Here is a 22796-nt window from a genome sequence, read left to right as displayed (position 1 = left end):
AACATAGAACTTTTATTTTTATTTCCATTGTGTCCGTATATCTAATTTAATGATGATATTAACAAAATGCATTATAAATATTCTAATGATACTAATAAATTACTTGTACTAAATAAATCATAACCGTATAGATATATGGACGTGAGACTTGATATTTAAATCAACGATTAATTCCTGAAAGAAATTAGGCAATCGTACAATGTTTGATTCTCGATTGAACTGTTTTGTCCCCTCACTATTATTTTTGTATGTTTATGCTGACCCTGATTTGATAAATAAATCAATCGAGTAGGTCGAAAAAAAAATGGAGGTTTCACTAAAAGACTAACCGCAGACTACACAGTTTTTGTCGGCCGATAGTTGGGTCGGGCTTTTAAATGGTGGTTAAAGTGGGCACATTGGTATCGGCCGATTCTTCATACAAATTAGAATCGGGCTCAACTATCAGCCGACTTTAAGTCTGTAGTCTGCGGGTAGTCTATATCATATCCATATTACACAAGAACTTAACCTATACATAAAGTTACATAGTAAATAGTTGCATACGATATTCTATTAATATCTCAGAGGAAGACCTGACCTTACTTCAACGACATGACCGGACTTTAAACTCTAAATTCCCAAAGAAATATAATGCAATATGCGATCTAGTTTTTTTCAGTGACCGAGTAAAATAAATTAGATTATCTTTTGTACTGGCACTCAACACCTACGGCTGTTGGGTACTCGAGCAATCCGAGGTATTTCAATTTTCAAGTTTAAACTAACAAAATTGCACAATCTGCATACCTACAACTCTGTCGAGTTAACTGCGCACCTGGTAGTCGTGACGTCACATCGACGCTCTGGTACCGACGGGGCGAACGCGTGAAGGTGTGCGAATTAATGGGAGGGAGTCGCATTCCAGCGATGTGCGCAGTTAAAGCCTGGTCCGTGAGCACGTAGAATCCCGTCCAATGACCCCAAGCTACCCATCCTTATCGCTCGCGCGTAATTATATTGCTGTCGCGACTGTGCGACGCGCGCCCGCAGTGAGTGTGCGAGCGCGACAGCAACATAATTACGTGCGAGCGACAAGGATGGGTAGCTTGGGGTCATTGGACGAGATTCTACGTGCTCACGGACCAGGCTTTAGCTCGATCGGGTTGTAAATAAGTTTTTAATAACTGTTATATTTTTCTTTCTACCCTTCGTAGCGGGGACCTAACGATGCCGATTGTACTAAACAGATCCACAGCAACCGTTTACTTTCATTTACAACTTAAGTACGCTACAATTATATTACTTATTGTTAGTACATTACTACGTCTAATTCTAAATATGGACAAATTCCATGACAAAATAATCCCATTCATAAATAAATATGAATCACTAAACCAATTTAAATAAATAAAGTCGATAAAGAAGACTAGAGATATGAAAAGTAAATTGAAAAGAATAATATAATTGTTAAAAACTTATCAATTATTTTTAACATAATAATATCGAGATAATTAATTAATTAAATGTTATAAATAAATTCAGCACCAAAATAGTTTTCCGTGATATTATTGGATAATGTTAAATGCTGACCGTTCGACACTGTGGCGTCCTATTTTTTTTATTCATAAAAGCAGGAATTAGGCCCAGTTACCGCGCGTATATCGTTCATGCAATGTGTTAACCTTTTTCTGAAGGAAGTATTGAGAAATTCTATTTACTTAGCTTGGATAGAACAGAAAAAGCGCGGTAACCGACTTCACGTCCTACTTTGAACTCCACGTTAAATTAGGTGAGCGCAAAGTAAACGCGCACTGATGATTCGAGACTTGCTACTCAATGTTACAATGTGAGTTCATTTTATAGTTTCAGTTAACATGTCGTAGAAGCCAGTTTGGCCGGTGGCGTTCAAAGTGTTAATATTACCATGTCCGACTCTTTCTAGTTTAGCGTAATACATAATTTATTGTTGCATTACGACTGCAAATATGACCCGATGGTAAGATGCAGATAATTATGCACACTCACATCGACCACAAATCTAAATTAAATATTTAATCCGAGCATGCACCAAAATACCCTATTAATTTAACTAACGTTATATTAAAACACCAAGTAATTTTACTAAAATCATTTACAAATTTCATTTATCGTAAACCCCATAATTTTCATCTACATATTAGCACAACACAGTACGTAGGCGTCAACGCGGTCTCATCCTACTAATACGCACATACCGAGAATAAATATGCCTATACACGTCACAAAGTGCACTGTGAATATATCGTGATCAGATAATGAATGAAAGAAAACTCTAAAGAACGGCCGAATTATTATTATAGAAAATTTTACGCGGCGCGGAGACTTTTGAGATTAACTTATATTATAATTAAGTTACAAACACGATGTTGTTAGAATATGTTAATAAACTCGACTGTTACTTAATGTTACCGATTAAATTAAAGTATGCTCTTCACATTGGCTCTCCGCGAGCCGCCACAGCCGATCGTTATCGATACATCGTTTGACGATATTGGTTTCATAATGCTATTGCTATACTCTTAGTAAAGCAACCATTCATAAAATGTGTTCTTTCGCAATTGATTTACCTATCTGTAACTGTCCTTTTGAAAATTTGAAATTATTACCTTTAATTTCCAAGGTAGGATTGTCAGTTTTTTAAGTGTTTACTGTCTGTAAAAGTTTATTATTATAAAACATAGAGGGACACCTCAAACTTGATACAAATGTATCTTTTTTTGGTCACTACATCAACTTGTAAAACCTCGTCCTTATGAATTGGCTACGTGTTTACGCTATGGTACACCCGGAGGACACGTCGTCTCGAGCGGCCGGGGCGGGCCGCGGCGGCGGGTTAACAACTGGCGCTGGTTCTTGGACCGCAGGAGATTCCTTCCTCAGTGTCTGCTTTGATACCTAACAAAAAACAGATAAGTTAGATAAGATCTCTGTAGGACAGTCGAGTTAAAAATAAAGAAGCTAAGAAAAATTTCTTCTACCGCTTCAACACTCAAAACGAAGAAAAAAATCTAGCCAATTATGGCACTTCGCTTTGGGCATTGACGTCACATTGTAAGTTAGTTTCAAGTTTGCACTGCACTAAGGCAGTGTCGCGAAGGCATACATTCGAGTGACTCGTGCGCCTTCTACGGCGGCGGCAGCGGCGGGAGGCGCGGCTCATTGAGCGAGCCGATATTGGGCGTGACTTGCGCGCGTCCAAGACAGTTAGCACCTTATTGCAGTGTTGCAAAGGCACACATTCGCGTGGCTTACCTCATGCGCCTTCTGCGGCGTCAGCAGTGGCTGATGCGCGGGCATTGCGCAAGCCTCGTTAAGCTAGCCAGTGGTGGGCGTGGCTAGCGCGTGTCTATGGTAATTTCCACCTTATTGCAGTAGTGCTAAGACCTGTATTCACGTAGCTCACCTCGTGCGCTTTCTGCAGTGGCGGCAGTGGCTGATGCGCGGACATTGCGCAAGCCTCGTTAAGCTAGCCGGTGGTGGGCGTGGCTAGCGTATGTCTATGGTAATTTCCACCTTACTGCAGTAGAGTTAAAGCCAATATTCACGTGGCTCACCTCATGCGCCTTCTGCGGCGGCGGCAGTGGCTTATGCGCGGACATTGCGCAAGCCTCGTTAAGCTAGCCGGTGGTGGGCGTGGCTAGCGTATGTCTATGGTAATTTCCACCTTACTGCAGTAGAGTTAAAGCCTATATTCACGTGGCTTACCTCATGCGCCTTCTGCGGCGGCGGCAGTGGCTGATGCGCGGGCGGCGCACGCGGCTCGTTAAGCGAGCCGATATCGGGCGTGGCTTGCACGCGTCGAGGACAATTTGCACCCTATTGCAGTGGCGTGAGGGTACACATTGGAGTAGCTCATCTCGTGCGCTTTCTGCAGCGTTAATGACAGTTTGCACCTTTTTGCAATGTTGCGAGGGCACACCTTCGCGTGGCTTACCTCATGCGCCTTCTGCGGCGGCGGCAGTGGTTGATGCGCAGGCGGCGCACGCGGCTCATTGAGCGAGCCGGTGCTAGGAGTCCGCACACGAGGCGCTAACATCGACATTCGGCGCTCGCGCGTGTTGATGATCGACGTCAGGAACGGGATCTGGTTGCTGATGGCCAGCATGAAAGGCTTGTAGCCCAGGCTGAGGAAGAATGGAAATTAAAATTAAATCATCAGGTATAAACGTGCATAAACTAAATTAAAATTTAAACAATGTGAGTGTTGATGTCGACTACAACTTTGGCGCGCCTCGCAGCAAATCTATACTCTCCCTCGTTTGAAGATCTCTTCGGTTGATTGTCGAGCTAAGGGCCCTCGCCCACGGCGACTTTTTGTAGCGATGCAGTCGCGCTGCTGTTAGTAGCGCGTTGTCATCACTTCTGTAGTGCGTTGCAAATGCGACTAACGCGCGTTAGTAACCGATGCTGTCGTCGTGGGCGAGGGCCCTAAGTAGCTGAATCTCTTTTATTGGAGGTCAAGCTGTAGATCCTGGCTACACAAGAGTTGCAGCGGTGGGAATAGTCCCGTTAGCTGAATCTTAAAGTTAGTATCGGGCACGCCCCAAGTCACGAGCAGTGTATCACCAGAGTAAAAATGAGTAGATCATCTTCATAGAAACGCACGGGCGCGGTTTGTATGTGAGCGCGCCCACACGTATGCGGTGCGCACGCACACACTGACAAAATTTAGCAGGGATTAGCGGGGAGCCAGTCGTGGTTGCGCCGAATTTCGTCAGTGTGTGCGTGCGCGCCGCATACGTATTATATTGGCGCTCATATACAAACCACGCTCGGTGCGTTTCTATGAAGATGACTTACTTATTTGTATTTTCAAAATTCAAATTCAAAATTTCTTTATTTTGTTATAAGACACATTTACAGGGGTTGGGTGTCTCCTTCTAAGTTTAGAAAACCTGTATTAGGAGACGCCCGCTCTTTCGATCAGTTTTACATAATAAGAAAAAGGAAATAAAACAAAAAAAAATTACATGATTTTTTACTTAACACCAAATTAATTAGTACCAAAAGTTGTGTGGGTTTGTGTGAATGTGTGCATGCGTTAGTTGTTTCTTATGTATGCTTGTTCCCTAATTGTGATCTATCTGTGTAAGTACCTACAAACTGAACGGCTACTTCAGTGGCGAGAAGGTAGCGACCGCTTTACCGCAAAAGTATCCGTTCAGTCTGATCATAATTTATTGTGGTATCACTCACCACTCGGCGTCGGTCCAGGCCACGAGGTCGCGCAGCGCGTCGCGCAGGCGGCGCACGGCGGGCAGGCCGACGTCGTGCGCGCGCGCCGCGTTGCAGCAGCGCAGCACGGCCAGCGCGTCGCGCAGCACCACCGCCACCAGCGCCGCCCACTCCACGCAGCTCGCCTCCGTCATCAGCTGCAGGAAGTATCTGCAAAGACAACAAACATTTTTTAACATACACACACACATTAAGGGATTCCCCACACTATTATCTTTTATTCTTCGTAACGTCCTAGTCTCGCCAGCGCCTCCACAGTGTCAGAACAGCGCACCAACGCACTTTAAACTAAATAACGGGACATCAATGCTGTCTGACTACTGAACGCCGGATCTCATCAGCGCTGACGTGGCGTTATTTAGTTTACATGGTGCGTTGCGACGTAGCGCAGTCGCTGGCGAGACGACAACATTACAACGAACTCGAAAGCCGCCTCCCTAGATTATTTCGTATGCTCACTTAGTCCAAAGAAAAACTCTTTTACCTTCATATTGAAGAAGACAATCTTAAAGACGCTAAAACAAAATTCAAAACTGAGGAGTGTCTTTTCAAAAGGGGATACCTACATTCTATCTTATTTTTCACAAAATGGGAAAAACTTATATGGGAAATATTTACAGACCTACCGAAAAGCATTATTTCTGTTATGAAACTATTTCATTACAGTGTTCTAACTACACTTTTTGCCAAAAAATATGACTTGTTAATTTAAAGTTACAGAGTTCAGAAAAATCATAATATCCTCTTTTGACACGGATCTTTTATAATATCCCCCTTTGTTCTGTACTTACTGTAAATATCCCCTTTAGTTGAGCCTACTATTTTGTAAATATCCTCTTTTGTATTGTACATCTCAAGATTTTAAATGATAATAAAACACAGATTATTCTTTTTTTTTTTAAATAATAATGACCAAAATTAAAGACGCTACTAAACAGAATTATATTTTTTTAATTATAAGACATTCAAATCCTGAGCCCCGATTACGGTAATTTTTAACGTCAACAATCCAGACACGCTTCTCGATTCTGCGATACGATTGGTCAAAACAGCTGACGTACGCTGTTGAACGACCAATCGTATCGCAGAATCGAGAAGCGTGTCTGGATTGTAGACTTTAAATATTACCGTAATCGGGGCTCTGATTTGTCCAATATCAGGTGTCAGACAATCACACAACATAGATTCCGTTTTACGTTAATTTTGCGTTCCGTTCTACAGAGTGAAATGTCTAAAAATAAATCCTAAAGCATAAAGTTAAAGGAAATAAAACACTATGTAAAAGTAAATATCCCGTTTTGAAACGGCTAATTGGTATAGTGTAAATATTTGTATTGTAAATATCCTCTCTTGTTATGAAATGAAAAATAACTATTATTTTTTTAATTTTGTGAGTGTAAATATCCTGTTCTGAAATGAACACTCATATTTGAAGCTGCTTTACTTGGGAGAATATCCCATTTTGATTAAGATTCAAGTGACGAAAGTGAGTATTCAGCACTAAGAACAAGACTGCATACTCAGTTTAATAAATAATAAAAATGTAAATATCCCCTTTTGAATAGACACTCCTCAACTGTATTCATACCTGAGCTGCACATGAGCAGTGTGCGAGCCTCGCTCGGCCTGGTGGTGGTGCAGCTTCTCCATGAGCGCCGCGTAGCGCCGTCCCACGCCACGCCTCCTTCCGCCACGCCGCACTCGCCCACGCAACTGTGGGTAGTTGGGCAACAGAACTGTATTCGTACCTGAGCTGCACATGGGCAGTGTGCGAGCCTCGCTCAGCCTGGTGGTGGTGCAGCTTCTTCATGAGCGCCGCGTCGCCGTCCCACGCCACGCCTCCTTCTGCCACGCCGCACTCGCCCACGCAACTGAGGGTAGTTGGGCTACAGAACTGTGTTCGTACCTGAGTTGCACATGAGCAGTGTGCGAGCCTCGCTCGGCCTGGTGGTGGTGCAGCTTCTCCATGAGCGCCGCATCGCCGTTCCACGCCACGCCTCCTTCGGCCACGCTGCACTCCCCGACAGAACTGTGGGTAGTTGGGCAACAGAACTGTATTCGTACCTGAGCAGTGTGCGAGCCTCGCTCGGCCTGGTGGTGGTGCAGCTTCTCCATGAGCGCCGCGTCGCCGTCCCACGCCACGCCTCCTTCCGCCACGCTGCACTCGCCCACGCAACTGAGGGTAGTTGGGCAACAGAACTGTATTCGTACCTGAGCTGCACATGAGCAGTGTGCGAGCCTCGCTCGGCCTGGTGGTGGTGCAGCTTCTCCATGAGCGCCGCATCGCCGTTCCACGCCACGCCTCCTTCGGCCACGCTGCACTCCCCGACAGAACTGTGGGTAGTTGGGCAACAGAACTGTATTCGTACCTGAGCTGCACATGGGCAGTGTGCGAGCCTCGCTCGGCCTGGTGGTGGTGCAGCTTCTCCATGTGCGCCGCGTCGCCGTCCCACGCCACGCCTCCTTCCGCCACGCTGCACTCGTCCACGCAACTGAGGGTAGTTTCGCAACAGAATTGTATTCGTACCTGAGCTGCACATGAGCAGTGTGCGAGCCTCGCTCGGCCTGGTGGTGGTGCAGCTTCTCCATGAGCGCCGCGTAGCGCCGTCCCACGCCACACCGCCTTCGGCCACACTGCACTCGCCCACGCAACTGAGGGTAGTTGGGCAACAGAACTGTATTCGTACCTGAGCTGCACATGGGCAGTGTGCGAGCCTCGCTCGGCCTGGTGGTGGTGCAGCTTCTTCATGAGCGCCGCGTCGCCGTCCCACGCCACGCCTCCTTCTGCCACGCTGCACTCGCCCACGCAACTGCGGGTAGTTGGGCAATAGAACTGTGTTCGTACCTGAGCTGCACATGGGCAGTGTGCGAGCCTCGCTCGGCCTGGTGGTGGTACAGCTTCTTCATGAGCGCCGCGTCGTCGTCCCACGCCACGCCTCCTTCCGCCACGCTGCACTCGCCGACAGAACTGTGGGTAGTTGGGCTACATAACTGTGTCCGCCGTACCTGAGCTGCACATGGGCAGTGTGCGAGCCTCGCTCGGCCTGGTGGTGGTGCAGCTTCTCCATGAGCGCCGCGTCGCCGTCCCACGCCACGCCTCCTTCCGCCACGCTGCACTCGCCCACGCAACTGAGGGTAGTTGGGCAACAGAACTGTGTTCGTACCTGAGCTGCACATGAGCAGTGTGCGAGCCTCGCTCAGCCTGGTGGTGGTGCAGCTTCTCCATGAGCGCCGCGTAGCGCCGCTCTGAGCCGCCCGCGTCGCCGTCCCATGCCACGCCTCCTTCCGCCACGCTGCACTCCCCGACAGAACTGTAGGTAGTTGGAAAAAGATATTATAATACTCAGGGTAGGGTATGGCTAATGGGCAATATGCCTAGTGCAAAAAACTTTCAGCCCTAAGTATGCTTTCAAATTAGAGACGTAAGGAAGCGCAGCAATGGCGCTACTGTGGTGCGCTTGCCGCGCCTCCACTAATTTTCATATTTTTTTTAGAAGCACAGTCGCAGCGCCTCTACCGTAGCTCTTCCTCACTATTTGCATTTAATTTGCAGATGCCCTAACTTCAAGCTGCGGACAGTTCGTAGCTCTTATTGGGCTCGAGTGGGGCCCCGGTGTATGGCACTTTTGATGACAAAACAAATCGTTACTATGACAAAAATCTACGAGATTCCGATGAAAGTGAACATACCTGACAGGGCCAGGCGAAAGTGGAGGAGCGGCGCGTAACTGAAGGCTAACGTAGCCACTGTCACCACATACGCTGTCTGACTCAGCTGAGGCACTGTACGAACCTGTAAACAAAGTTTTGTATTATGTATAAATGGTCGAATGGCTAGGAAAGTTCCCCTAGGGCTATGGTGGACTATGGTATGGTGTAACGTGATGGGAACGAGAGAGATGAAATGGATATACAAAAATCATTGTAGGCTAGATTGCAAATTGAAAAGCATTTTGCTACATGTTTGCTACAAAGCCGAACGGTGAAGGAGTCGGACTGGCCGAGACCAGAGAACGTCGAATCCCACCGCTGCTCGACTATTGTCGTTAACCCACTTGTAACACTACCATATTTAGCTCACCACGAGGGGTTTAAAATGTTTGCAAGCAAATTGAGTTTTGCATAATTATGTTGCAATGACATGAACAAAACATATTTTTACCAGTTGATTGGTTAAACTTCTACTCATTGGGTACTCACTCGTAACAGTGCTTCCTTTCCTCTGCATATACGGATCAGCATCATGAGGCACCACAGGGTAGGGCCACGCAAAGTCTTCGTGCAGCCTCTTTATACACAGCACGGCGTTTTCCACTCTCGCCGCCCTTTCTCTCTCTCCCGCTAACCACGCCACTAAGTGTAAATCTAAGGACGCGGCCAGACGGCCTAAGGCGTGTAGTCGGGCAGAAGAGAGAAGCACTCTAGCGTGTCTCTGGATCATCATGTCTATGAAAAACTCTTCTGCGGTACCGCTGTAACTTTCTCTGTGGAAATAATTTGAAAATTAATCTTGTGGATTGATGTACTCTTTAATAGTCACTCAAACGAAATTGTCAATATATTTTGTATTAATCAAATTATATATTATGTATACGATAAAGTGTAAGTGTTTCCAAACTGTTCCTTTTCATATGTTAACTTTTCCCAGTCCCAAACGTCACAAGACATTACAACATGCTTCCAATATCCGCACTCAAGTTAGTGTAGGAAAACTTAAGAAATATAATTTGTGTTAGGAGGAAAAACCAAACTGATGTTATGTCGTCCAAATGTATGAAAAACCAAATTCCTGATAGATAGTTCCAGACCAATGTAATGATAGATGTAATAATTTAAGGTGTTACTACTGAATGTATTGAATAATGGCCTGTTCCGATCCGTGTCATCAAGTATTGTGAAGAGTAGAGACTGGTTGCTGAAAAATATGTGTATATTTTTTAAAAGCGAGCTTAATCATAAAAAATTGTGATTCAACTGTTTTGTTTCCACTTCTGTTTTTATTAGCATTGACTTTTTTTAACTGAATTGATACTTTTTCCAATCGAGTACTAATGAGTGACGTCACAGCTTGGATTATAGTATGTAAAGAAATTCAGCTGTTTCAAAATCAAAATTGACACTGAGATCGAGCCTAAAAGTGAAAGATGATGGAAACCAAAGATCACTTTATACAATACTAAAATGATAAGGCTTTAAGTCAATGGCATAAGATCTAATTTAGTTAAGTTTCAATAAAATAATACGGTATCTTAGCGCCTTTACACATTATGCCGCAGTGGCGGTAGGCGCCGCGTCACTAGAATCTGTTGGATATGTATAGGGCCTTACTTACGCTGTGATAAAAGAATAGTCTAAAATCAAGAGTAACAACATAGCATATCTCTTATTCGCTACTTCAATAGTCTGCTAAGCTTTACTTCAAATCAGAAAACGTCTAAAAATAGGTTGTGAAATAAACCTTTTCTTCACAACTGCGCAACTCGCATACTTCATATGCAGCCTCCAGTTGCCGGCCATCATCTTGAAAATCAAACATCAAAAAACCTTTTCAAAATCGGAACAGCCTGCAAGGACAGTTAGTAACAAAGCGTGTACCGGTCGGAGCGTGCGGGCACGGACTTTTTCCGCTTGACGGCGGCGGTGGCGCGCGCCGGCGGCGGCACAGGCGCAGGCGGCGCCGTTGGCTGCGCCGGCGCCGGCGGCGATGGCTCGCGCGGCGCCACCGTCGTGCTGAAGCTGCGCCCGCGACCGCCCGATAGCTACATACATTAGATAGTTATATCTTCTCTAAAATCTAAAGCCTGGTCCGTGAGCACGTAGAATCCCGTCCAATGACCCCAAGCTACCCATCCTTATCGCTCGCGCGTAATTATATTGCTGTCGCGACTGTGCGACGCGCGCCCGCAGTGAGTGTGCGAGCGCGACAGCAATATAATTACGTGCGAGCGACAAGGATGGGCAGCTTGGGGTCATTGGACGGGATTCTACGTGCTCACGGACCAGGCTTTATACGAAATTAAGAATCACTAGAAAAAAAGAAAAGTTAAAATTATGCAGCACTGGACGAGTCCATCTTACTAAAGACACCAAATTTTCGTACTTTAATTATATGTAATAGCTTTTGCCCGCGGCTTCACCCGCGTGAAATTAAGTGCCACAGATTCGCATAAATTATAGCCTATATGGTAATCTGGGTTACAAATAATAAAGTAAAAAAGTAAAGTTTCAACCAAATCCGTTCAGTAGTTTTTGCGTGAAAGAGTAACAAACATCCACACAAACTTTCACTTTTATAATATTAGCAGGATTATTGTGTCATTTACTATCATAGTTTCTAAGACCTTTGTTACTAACACTTTTATGAGCTTATGACTGAATTAAATACCTTTTATTTATTTATTTTTATTTTAAAATGGTAAAACTTAGAACTTTGTAGTAAAATAAACAAATGGCTTTAAAGGACTATGTAAGGTTCCCCTGCAGCCCTGGCAGTGTTTCTGCCTATCACGGAAGTGTATCATTTGGAGCTTACTTCAGTCTTAGTAAAGGATCTAAAATATCTAGCCACATATTAATTTTCACATAAGGACGGACGTCCAATCGCCTAACCATAACTAACCTGCATGCTGCCAAGAATGACAGAGAGATCCTCAGCATTCGGAGTGACAGTCTGTGACTGCGCAATCTGACCATATTTTGCCTGGACATTGACGGAATTCCGTGGCGAATCCACATCATTCGGATCTGTAAAAGCAAATTCAAAATTGTATTGGTTCAATAAATAAAACAATGTAAAATTAAACGGGTTAAACTTCAATAAAATAATTATCTAAAATTGGAACAAACTTCAAATAATAACAGCATATTCAGTCATAGCTACTAAATTACCGAGTAAAAACATAATTACTAATTGCCTACGTGTTAAACTAATTTATTACGTGAAAAGACCGCGGCCTAAGTACCGGCAATTGAATTAATTATAGCGCCTAATTATTGTATATCCCGTCTGCGGACACGTAATGATGGATAGACTGTTGTTACCCTTCATAGAAATCGATCGCATTCCTATGAAATCATTACATGTTAATATGACTTCGAAGAATATACTGACTGTCTTGTGAAAAAATTAAGTTAGGAACACACCACAGATTGAGAATCGGATCTATAAGTTTGACTTAGATTTAAGGGTGCATTTTTATTTGTGAACTATGTTCTCATTAAATTCACATCAAATATTTGATAAATCCACTCCGCATAAATGGAAATGCACCCTGATGAATAAAAAATTGCATGTATTGAATCAATCAATTTATCTACAATCCTGATTATGAATTTAAAAACAATGTTTGTAAGTTGCCAGCACTAGGGCAAGACGTGCACGAGGCGCATGCGTGATTGCGCCGTGGAATGTTGGAAATTTGGCATACTTTGGCGCCATTGCATAGTTTTAGTTACGTTGCGTCGGAAAGTGTTCTTTATAATAATGCCTAGATATTTCAAGAGATAAGTACCTAGAGTATGAAACTGCAGATAGCCAAAAACATTTGTGATGATGATACAATAAAAAATAGTTCATCATCATCATAATTTCAGCCACAGGACCTCCACTGCTGAACATAAGCCTCCCCCAATGACTTGATGACGCACCACGTAATAAAAATAGTTACAATGTTTGAATTCACACTCGTATCTTAATACCTCATAAGGAACAGTTTCATGAACTACTTTTAATTTTCCACACAAATACATAAGAAAGCTAAGCTCTAATTAAACAAAAGAAGGTTGACCATACCTATAGCCCTTAGAAAACGCACTAGGTCTCTGGCGAGATCCCACCGCTCTTGCTGCAGGGCCGTGTCGAGAAGCTGCGTGGCCAACTGCCGGCTGACGGTCGAACTTTCCAGATTCTACGAGAACAAACGGCGGATCAACGTCATAGAAACGGGTCTGACGCAGAATGTGCACTTCGGAAAATGCGGATTTCTCTATACAAATGTAAGGGCTGAAGAGTTTGTAAAATATTAGTATGGAAAAGTGTGCATTTTGCGAAGTGCACATTCTGCGCCAGACCCATAGAAACGTTTAAAAAATGTTTTGAGAATATATAGAGGTCTCGCTATCAACTACAATTTTCCTCTTTACTAATAAAAAGTTAAACGCATGTTGAACAGCAAATGGCGCGTAAAACTTTTATTAGTAAGGGATATTATGTCAACATTTATCTACGAGTAATCATTTAAAAACTTACTTGCCGTGCTAGTTTTAACTAAAATATTTAGTCATTTAATAACAAACATTGTTTAACAAAATATTTTCATAGTTATTACAAGTGTTAAAATCGTAAAGAACACAACTAATTAGTATATTTATTTACACTAGTACTACTATTAAATACTAACGCAACGAAACAAGTGTACCTGCGTTAGCTGTAAAACAATATAAGCATCTATAAATCAGATAAAAATCAAACAAATTATATTAAATGTACGCTATTTACCTGTAAAATGATGAGGTACGAGGCAGCCGTATCCAGCATCTTCCTCTGAAGGCACTCCTGGAATAACTCTTTGGGCTTACCGGCCGCTGAGAACAAGTAGGCCCAGAGAGCTATTTCTGTTTTGCGAGCGCACTGCACCACTGTCTGAAAGAATACAAACAATTTAACTTTCTTACAAGATCCTTTTAAGAACATGCTCTTCAGGTCTTCTATGCCTAACATACTTTGGAATTTATCTAAAGTACACTACAAACAATTGAGACTGGCATAAGGAACGGCCAGCAAAAATGAATCTTCACTCTACAGGTTCTACACCTAAGTAACCTAAGTTTGTACTTAATTTCAAGTTAACAGCACTTCGCTACAAGGAATTGAAACTGGCATAAGGAACAGCTAGCGAGCTATTGTATTATTTTCTTATTACACATCTGTTCTGGAGTGGAGGCCGCGTAATAGAAAACGTAGCATGGGACGTCTACCTACAAAGGTGGACTAACGACATCATAAAGGTAGCAGGAAGGCGCTGGACGCAGGCCGCTACCAACCGATCAACATGAACATCATTGGGGGAGACCTATGTTCAGCAGTGGAGTCCTATGGTTGAAATGATGTTTTTTTTATCCACAACGAGGAAGCTCTTGGCCTGTATCTCACCTGATAGTAAGTGACGATCAGACCGAAGGTGGAAGCGAGCTTCACCCGGAATGTTCAACCACGAAGGAACTGGCTATCTTACCTCTAACTGCCGGTACACAACAATGCTGTAACATTGTTTTTATGACGACAGACTTACGTAAGATGGTGGTAGCTAGCCAGGCGGACTTAGAACAAGCCCTACCACCAACCAAACCGAACAGAAAAATCTGCCCCCACTGGGAATCGAACCCGGAACCTCTGCGTCTGAAGCAGGTGGTCTTACCACTAGACCACAGAGGCGGTTAAAAAATGATGATGACGGCACACCTGTAGATACACGGGGAACTCATGCACAAACTCGATGACGCTCGGAAGCTGCGCGTCTGGTATGGGTTCCTTGCTCGTGGCTTCCTCTTCCAACACTTCATGCAGTAGTAACTCCAAAGAGTGAGGGAAGTATGGCAGCGCGGCGCAAGAGCGAGCGATCTCCCACGCGTGGTAACCCAGGTTCCGTCGTAGGAGTTGACGGAGGATTTGGTGAAGGTATACTTGACTCTGAAATAAAATATCTTTGGTAAAAATCTGTCGCAGCTGAAGCCATGTTCTAGCTAGAGTAAAGGCTAAGAAAACTTAACGACACAAAAACGGGCAGTAAGGCCCAGAACAGACGGTGAAACTGCAACTGCAACGAAACTGCAACTGCTAGTTACTTTTGAGTTGCATCTAAGTTTCTGACATAGCGTCCGTTGAGAGACCACACATGACGCGACCAGTTTGAAACTTTCAGTCAACTTTCAGACGCTATGGCAGAAACTTAGATGCAACTTAAAAGTAACTAGCAGTTGCAGTTTCGTTTCACCGTCTGTTCTGGGCCTAAGGCTTACTTTGAAATGCTATTTACATAGTCTCGGGTCTATTTGTCACCTTCACTCATGCTGGCATCTTGCTTTGCGTAAAAGAGATAGCAAAATTCGAAACTTCGGATAACGTTTTTCGGAGTAAGCCCCATGTTTATAAGACTACTTCAGAGAGGTGCTCAATTTCGGAAAAAAATATGTTATTTTATTGCCCCAGGGCGCATTTCGAATTAGATAATGCTTTTAAAGATACAAAGTGTGAATACTTACTGTTCTATTAACTACACAGAACGGTAACGAGAACACAGAGTTCGAGTCAGATGCGTATAACGTGGTGTCATTCTCAACGCCCAGCAGGATCGCGTCGTCGAAGAGAATTGCTGCGAAAAAAGACGTAAATCAGTGTTATTACGACACACAAAGTAATTAAGGGCTTCAAATTAGAGGCCTGAGTAGTACTTCAAAATAGTGGCTCTACTGTGTCGTTTCTAGAAGCGCAAGGGCACGCGCATGTCTTTGTCACGGTGGTAGCGTTGCAAGCGCTTCCAGAAATTGTATCTCTAATTGAAGGCACCTCTAGCTATCAAAGTGTGGGATTGCAGAAAATCAATGTAAAACCTCGGACTACTTACTCAATGGGTAGATATCTAGATGGAAGGGCAGCATGATCCGTTTGGCCATGAATGTGTGTCGCGACGAGTCGGGGTGCCGCGAGGCGTCTCGAGGCAGCAGCGGAAGCCACACGCGAGCCCCTAGGGCTCCACACCACAGCCATAGGGCTCGGGACAGCTGCGTTTGGGAGGTGGAGGCCCCACCGCTAGCCCAGACGCTTTCGACGCATGACGCTAGCACCGTTGCAGGAAGGCAGCTGTATGCCTGGGGACAAAACATCTTATTGATTGGTCGTGCGCAAACACTGCGACTGCGTGACTGCACCAGACAGTCTGCCAATAGAGAGAGATGGAGGGAGACCGTGCGGAGAGTTGTATCCGCCTCTACAACCGATGTGAACAACGCCTCAACGTGACCACGACCGCTCTGCCAAGAGCGTAACGAATAAGAAGAAGAAACGGCACGGTAGGGTGTTTTTGTGACGCCGAACGTCAGCGAGACTTCAGATGTGCTTCAGCCTTGTATGCTCTGTTACGTCATATGTCACTCCTTCCGCGCCGATTCCATACCTCAGGCGCTGACTCAATTATCCGCTAGACCTGTAGCAACTGTATTTTTTCCATGTCGGGTGTAAAGGTTGTCATGATGATGATATCTTGCTTAACAAGACTTAGCTATCAATATGTTGACCATATTGCAGCATTGCAAACACAGTTGTGTTACTGCTTTTGCTATTAGCTAATCGGAATTTTAATTTCATTTATGCGTACATCTTTTATCGATATGCAAAAATACGTATAATGAGTTCATGTACTTCGTTATTGCAGTTTAGAATAATTGTTGTAATTCACGTATGAATATTTCGTTGCAAAATGTATAACGCTGCGAGAGCAATGCACTCATAAAAAATATTTATTTGTTTATTTTTGTTATTATTTAAATTCCTAATGAACAATTAATTTTTCAAGTTCATGACTATTAATTTGCACTCAATGTGTTATACAACTAAATGTCGGTGATAACGATCTCATTGACCGACATTAGTTCGCGTGCTGCGCGCACGCAAAGTAATCGCACGCGCGCCTTGTACGATGTGGGAACAACTGGAGCAAGACGTCACATTACTAATTCAAAAACATTGCGTCAAGGCGGACACGCTTCACGTGCTTTCTTCGAATGCATTAAACGAGAACAATACTTTTTGCGCCGAAATCATATTTAATGATGACATTGTTTCCTTGCAACAGACAGTAGGACTTACGAAGGAAATGGACGTGTGAACATTTCAATTCGAATTGCGCAAGTTCCGATTCGGCGATAGGCATCCTAAGCTAGATGCTAATTTATATGTATGATAACTTGTAATTATCGCATTTAAATTGAAAATTGATTGCCGACAATGCTGAAGCCGGCGTCCGACGCGAGTGCTCAATGCATATTTGCTTGCGTTTTCACTGGCGAAGGCTGTTCTATGAAAATGAGGAAGCCTGATGCAACCCTTGGTGATTGTTGGTAGCAGCGGTCGCGAGCGCGAAACAGTCCACATCCGGCGCACGTCAGGACCCGAAGGTCTAAAGCAATTGCCTATAAATTACCTCAGATTGTTCTTATCGGACCAGTACGTTTTTGACAGCAGGCGGTCAGTGCGTCTCCGCGAAAATGAATTGCTTCTTAGCGGTCCGTGTTGTTTTTTTAATACAATAAATAATAATAATAAATTTAATTACTACAGTTATGACCATAATAATGGTCTTTATGATGTTTAGTGAAGTGTGATTATAATTTTGCAGATAACGTGTCTTTTGGCTGTGACGGCATCAACAAAGGCCGATGGGGGAGTCGGATTGGAGGGGCTTGTTTATGCCCCTGGACACGCTTCTGCCGATTATTATGTATGATTTATTTTCTATTGAAATGGATTTGATTCGTAACATTATAAGTAATTCTTAATAACAAATAATTTTATTAAAAGAAAACAAATATCGACAGTTAGGTAACAGTAAATTCGTATTATTACAGGCGTATCCAAGGTATGCATTTGAATACGCAGTGAAAGATCCTCACACAGGAGACAACAAAGCGCAGTGGGAGAAGAGAGACGGAGACGTAGTCAAGGGTAATTATTTTGGTCATATTTAGGAATTAATGTAAGCTTTAAGTTGAACAATCCAACAAAAATAACATATCATTTTTTGTACATAGGTGCCTACTCATTGGTGGAGCCTGACGGTAGCCTTCGAGTAGTGGAATACTGGGCAGACGACAAGTCTGGCTTCAACGCGGTCGTGAAGCGCGTTGGTCCCAACCTGCACCCAGTGGTAGCGCCCGCCCCGATCTACAAAGCACCCATCCCAGTTCTGGAGAGCCACGGACCTATTGCACCGATCTCCGTTGGACCCATAGCGAAATACCACGGCCTGGCCAGCGCTCCACTTATCACAGGACCAGTCGGGCCAGTCTTGGGAGGACACGCCATTTCCTCTGCGGCTGTGTACAAGCCAGCTTCAGTCCCGATCATCAAAGCTCCAGTAGCCCCTATTCTATCCGCGCCTATCTTGCCAGCTCCGATTGCCCACGCTCCGATCGGCCCGGCCCCAATCGCTCACGGACCTATTCTAGCGCCGGCACCAATTTACAAATCAGCACCAGTGCTCGCTCCTCTGCCGGGACCTATCCTATCTGCGCCTTACGGTTTATCGTCTCTGGGCGGCTGGGGAGGTCTCTACAAGGGCGGTTTGGGAGCTGGCTACCTGGATGACCTAGGTCACGGTCTGCTGAACAAGGGAGGTCCCATTCTACCGCCACTAGATCTTGGCTACGGCCCCGACCTGGGATACAAACACTAAGAAACCAGCCTGCATGCCTGACGTACTTGTTAATCTATTTGCCGCTACCCGTTCCTTTACTTTTCCTCCCCCGAAAAACGATTTGTAAGCGAACAAAACGAATACTCGTTATCCTTGTAAGATATTTATATTTTTGTACATAATGTAAGTTAGTTTAGCACAATTTAATAAAGCATATACCACTGTGTGGTTATTAAGCAATATATCTTTTATTTACCCAAAGGATGCAATAAATGAATGATTGCAATAAACACGTAACGTTATAGTTAGTTACAAGTAACATCCTTCCCGGACTAAAATTAAGTTATTAATTTAACCAAAACTTAATTAACTAACTCTAAAAATAATTATTCGCATTATTTAGTATCAGTTTCAAATAAACCAATTAATTCAATAATTTTAATACCTACATTACTTGATTGAACGAATATACAACTATTAACTATTTTATTAAATTACATTGTAATTTCACAGTAGGTTACCTAAATGATATTATTAGCTTGTTAGCCTGTAAACATAGTAAAACACAGAGGTCACATAACAAACATTCGTTCGGGCCATTAAAGAGAGAACAGGTCGGACCCGTCTTGGGCTCACTTGGACTGAACATATAAAGGCCTTCAGAACTATCCACTAATCATTCTACATTTCAACAGCACATAGAGGAACCACCAGCGACATGACCCGACTACTGATGGTAATGTTTCAAGACAGCTTCATTCATTTTGCTAATACAATGCAATGCGAACTATCAATATTAATTGCGAGGAGCTGGTAATAGATATAATCTTTACTATGATATAAGACGCCAAGCAACTTTTCAACTTAATTGAATATTATACCAAATTACAGTTTATGTTTTCAACTCATTAATTTTTTTACGTACATACTTAACATTCCTTAGCAAATAGCACTTAAAATATCTGGAACATGAGAAGGAATGTAGCTAAACCTTAAAACTAGACGTCAACGCTCACCAATTATTGCGTTGCACAAGTAAATGCGTGTTATTAGATACCTACTAACGACAAAGTATTATTTTCAGACCGCGTGCGCACTAGCGCTGGCCGCGACGCTGGTGGCTAGTCACGCGATACACGCTGGACCCATCATTGGTCATATTGTAAGTATAACGTGTTTAAATACATTGATTTAGATCGCAATTGAATTTTCTAGACTGGATCACAGACTATTTATGATAATAGCTCAGCCATTCAGCCAAGTAATGTTGCCACAACAAGTGTTTTATTCAGAGTAAAAAAAATTGTATAGGATGATTAGATAGTGCTTACAAATCGTCAAATATTTAAAGAAAAATAATAAAACACTAATGAAAGAAAAACACTCGAAAAGTATTGCCCTTACATGTGGAGTATTGTGGAGCCTTTACATATCTCCTAAACTTTTTGCTCTACCAGCGCTTCGAGACCAAAATTTTGGCAAGTGCTGATATGAAGCGCTGCAACAAACTCAGTCATTAGAAATAGATCCTCACATAGGCACTTTTTGTTATTTCCAGGACCACCCCCGATACGCATTTAACTACGCCGTCAACTCTCCCCACACGCACGACAACAAGGCGCAATGGGAGACCAGGAACGGCGACGTCGTCAAAGGATCCTACTCGCTGGTAGAACCCGACGGCAGCCTACGAGTGGTCGACTACTCGGCCGACGCTAAACACGGCTTCAACGCGGTCGTCAAGAAGATTGGACCCACAGTGCACGATTCCCCGCCTATTGTCAAGATCCACAAAACAGTAGCCGCACCAGTTTTAGCCCCAGTGGCAGCACCAGTTTTGGCCCCAGTAGCCCCAATTGCAACTCCTGGTAACTACGGCTTCGGTGCTGCTCCTTTAGCCATCGGTCTCACGAAAACCAAGCTCGGACCGTGGAGTCTGCCGTGGGATCCTCTCACCCACTCCTACGGAGGATGGGTCTCTGTCAGCTCACATGGACTGCCTGGTCGATACGCAACGATTTTCAGCAAGAAATATGTCGACGGAAAACTGTACAAATGGGCCACTGGACCTATCCCTCTACCCTACGGCAGCTCACTGCTGTTCAAAAAGAAACATTAATTCAAATTAAATAGGGATCTTCTTTATGATAAGGGGACAAAGGGAGTATCTTAAAGATACTTTTTTGAAGTATGTTATCGTACTGAAATGAAGTATGTGACTAGTCCTTATAGTGCTATTGTAAATAATTAGAATTTATTGTTATAATTGTTCTTCATTTGTAAATAAATGTTTAGTATGTTTTAAATGAAATATAATTTTACAACTAACTTGAGCAATTTTTAAACCCGATCCAAATAACAAGCATAAATAGTAGTAACCTTAAAAAAATGAAACTGCTGTACAAGAACTCTCTATGAAAAGATTTTTTATGTAAAAAGTACTTAAATAGGTACCTACTTGAATGAATTAAGTAAGTAACATTTTATTGAAATAATATTTCTCAGGCTTATGCTTAAAAAGGTATTCTTAGGTATTTGTTAGACAACCTAACAGATTGATAGTATCCTTCTACAGTTGTAAAAATAAATCTATTTATATGAAATATCTTTATTAAATAAAATAAATAATGTTATATGCTACGCTCTAATTGTTTGCCCAATAAAATACACATTTTATTATCATATTACAAGCTAAGCTTAAACACACGAATAAATTGTACAACGTATGCCCGTGAATAAATAGTGACGTCACATCGGTATACGTCCATAATAGTTCTACGGGGAAAACACATTTTTGCTAGGAAGCAAAAATCATAAAAGTATAATATTATTAATAACCCTGATTGATATTCAATGTCTAAATACTGATAAACGATAGCAGGTGGAACCTTTCTTGCGCCTGCTGATAACAAGCGCGAAAAAGGTACCCCTGAATGGTCAAGTGCCCACCCCAGGCAGGCGATTCGAAGATTATAGTTGATAGTACTCAACTACTCACTCAGCTATGAAGCTATGAATGCTATGACCCTCATGACCTGTCAGAAAAGGCGCTACCTGGTAAATCAAATTTGTAATTAATTTTTTTTTTGGGTTTGTAGTTAAAAGAACAACGTTCAAACTATGATACTAAAATTGGTTTTCTGTCTGTCTAAAGGTTAAGGTAATAATGAATACGTTGGGCAGTGGACGTCCTACGTCCTCGAGTTGAGTTCTTGTTCTTGTCCGAACACCTGAATGGACAGAGTGACGAACTACCAAACTACAGATTGATAAACGGAGAGTCTTTAACTTTCATAGATCGTTTTCCTTTTAGCTAGGAGCCATGTAAATAAGAGGTACTCGTAATGTTTAAGAAGTAGATGTTTACAGATTAAGAGAGAGGACGATATTGTTAGGGTAGATTCCGATGCTCATTTAATTAATAAGTCAAGTTAAAGTCAAGAGTCAAGATAAAAATTAGTACCTAGTAAACAACTAAACATATTATGAATTCATGTCATAGAAATGATAAGATCAACTTGGTATTATTATTATTGTTTTCCAATATTCAAATGTTATCCCACACATCTGACTTCGCGTTTGTTATGATAAAGGAGATGACTTATTCTTATTACACAGGTTCATATTTCATCAGCTATCGATTTCAAAATCATAATCTAACAATAATACCCAATGTCATCTTATGTCCAGAAGGTTTTTTCTAGATCAATTTCTTTGAAATCAGTTTTTCAATGCAGTTTGTTTTCATATCGCATACATGCTGCAAAAATTCCCATGTGACCCATGTCCGAGATACTTTCCGGATAACATAATTTTCGGAGCGCCGGATACAATAAACCATTCAGACTATACTGCCTATTATACATAGATAACGGGCAATAGTTGCCCAGGTAAAAAGTTATTATGTGACTGAAATAAATAATTATTCCATGCTTTCAACAGCTATTGATTGCAGAAAACGTATTGATACAGACAATGGATATCATAATTGTCCAATTGCAAAGTCCACCCAATGACTGCACTTTTCATACAATTAATGTCATACACACACATTATTAGAGACAATTACTCGGTAACATAGCTGCATAATATACATGATTATTCACCTAACGGGTTATGTTTGAAGGAAGG

At 42.7% G+C, this 22796-nt stretch overlaps 3 protein-coding genes across 4 annotated transcripts in view; 2 read left to right on the top strand and 1 right to left on the bottom strand.

Moving 5' to 3' along the window:
- Positions 1-2449: 2449 nt before the first annotated feature.
- Rich (guanine nucleotide exchange factor subunit Rich) overlaps positions 2450-22796 on the bottom strand; it is a 32048-nt gene continuing 11701 nt past the window's right edge. Inside the window, exons 15-27 of one of the 2 annotated variants that reach the window (XM_028307475.1) lie at positions 15879-16122; positions 15517-15626; positions 14717-14944; positions 13754-13897; positions 13049-13163; positions 11876-12000; positions 10852-11015; positions 9457-9740; positions 8947-9049; positions 8421-8567; positions 5218-5406; positions 3956-4145; positions 2450-2916 (exon numbers count right to left, since the gene is read on the bottom strand). In XM_028307475.1, coding sequence (XP_028163276.1) covers positions 2791-2916; positions 3956-4145; positions 5218-5406; positions 8421-8567; positions 8947-9049; positions 9457-9740; positions 10852-11015; positions 11876-12000; positions 13049-13163; positions 13754-13897; positions 14717-14944; positions 15517-15626; positions 15879-16122 — 2169 coding nt within the window. In that variant the 3' untranslated portion in view covers positions 2450-2790. Of the gene's footprint in view, positions 2917-3955; positions 4146-5217; positions 5407-7818; positions 8225-8420; positions 8568-8946; positions 9050-9456; positions 9741-10851; positions 11016-11875; positions 12001-13048; positions 13164-13753; positions 13898-14716; positions 14945-15516; positions 15627-15878; positions 16123-22796 lie in introns of those variants that run through there. The other variant, XM_028307476.1, reaches the window with a different exon arrangement.
- On the top strand, positions 17265-18786 carry CPR135 (cuticular protein RR-2 motif 135). The gene is made up of 4 exons (XM_028307477.1): positions 17265-17535; positions 17649-17750; positions 17878-17974; positions 18061-18786. The coding sequence occupies exons 1-4, from the start codon at positions 17518-17520 to the stop codon at positions 18702-18704; spliced, it is 861 nt and encodes a 286-aa protein (XP_028163278.1). The 5' UTR covers positions 17265-17517; the 3' UTR covers positions 18705-18786.
- On the top strand, positions 19307-20924 carry CPR136 (cuticular protein RR-2 motif 136). The gene is made up of 3 exons (XM_028307478.1): positions 19307-19401; positions 19750-19827; positions 20224-20924. The coding sequence occupies exons 1-3, from the start codon at positions 19384-19386 to the stop codon at positions 20782-20784; spliced, it is 657 nt and encodes a 218-aa protein (XP_028163279.1). The 5' UTR covers positions 19307-19383; the 3' UTR covers positions 20785-20924.

This window comes from Ostrinia furnacalis, unplaced genomic scaffold (assembly GCF_004193835.3).
Source record: "Ostrinia furnacalis isolate ACB-3 unplaced genomic scaffold, ASM419383v2 OfSCF2256, whole genome shotgun sequence".
NCBI lineage: Eukaryota > Metazoa > Arthropoda > Insecta > Lepidoptera > Crambidae > Ostrinia > Ostrinia furnacalis.
The sequence above is the reverse complement of the archived record's forward strand: the minus strand, read 5'-3'. Positions and strand labels throughout refer to the sequence as shown.

What these genes read in the sequence shown, in the direction of transcription:
- CPR135 (XM_028307477.1), top strand. An exon ending in ACGCTTCTGCCGATTATTAT is followed by an intron (nt 17,751 to 17,877) that starts GTATGATTTATT and finishes GTATTATTACAG; the next exon opens with GCGTATCCAAGGTATGCATT. An exon ending in AGACGGAGACGTAGTCAAGG is followed by an intron (nt 17,975 to 18,060) that starts GTAATTATTTTG and finishes TTTTGTACATAG; the next exon opens with GTGCCTACTCATTGGTGGAG.
- CPR136 (XM_028307478.1), top strand. An exon ending in GACCCATCATTGGTCATATT is followed by an intron (nt 19,828 to 20,223) that starts GTAAGTATAACG and finishes TGTTATTTCCAG; the next exon opens with GACCACCCCCGATACGCATT.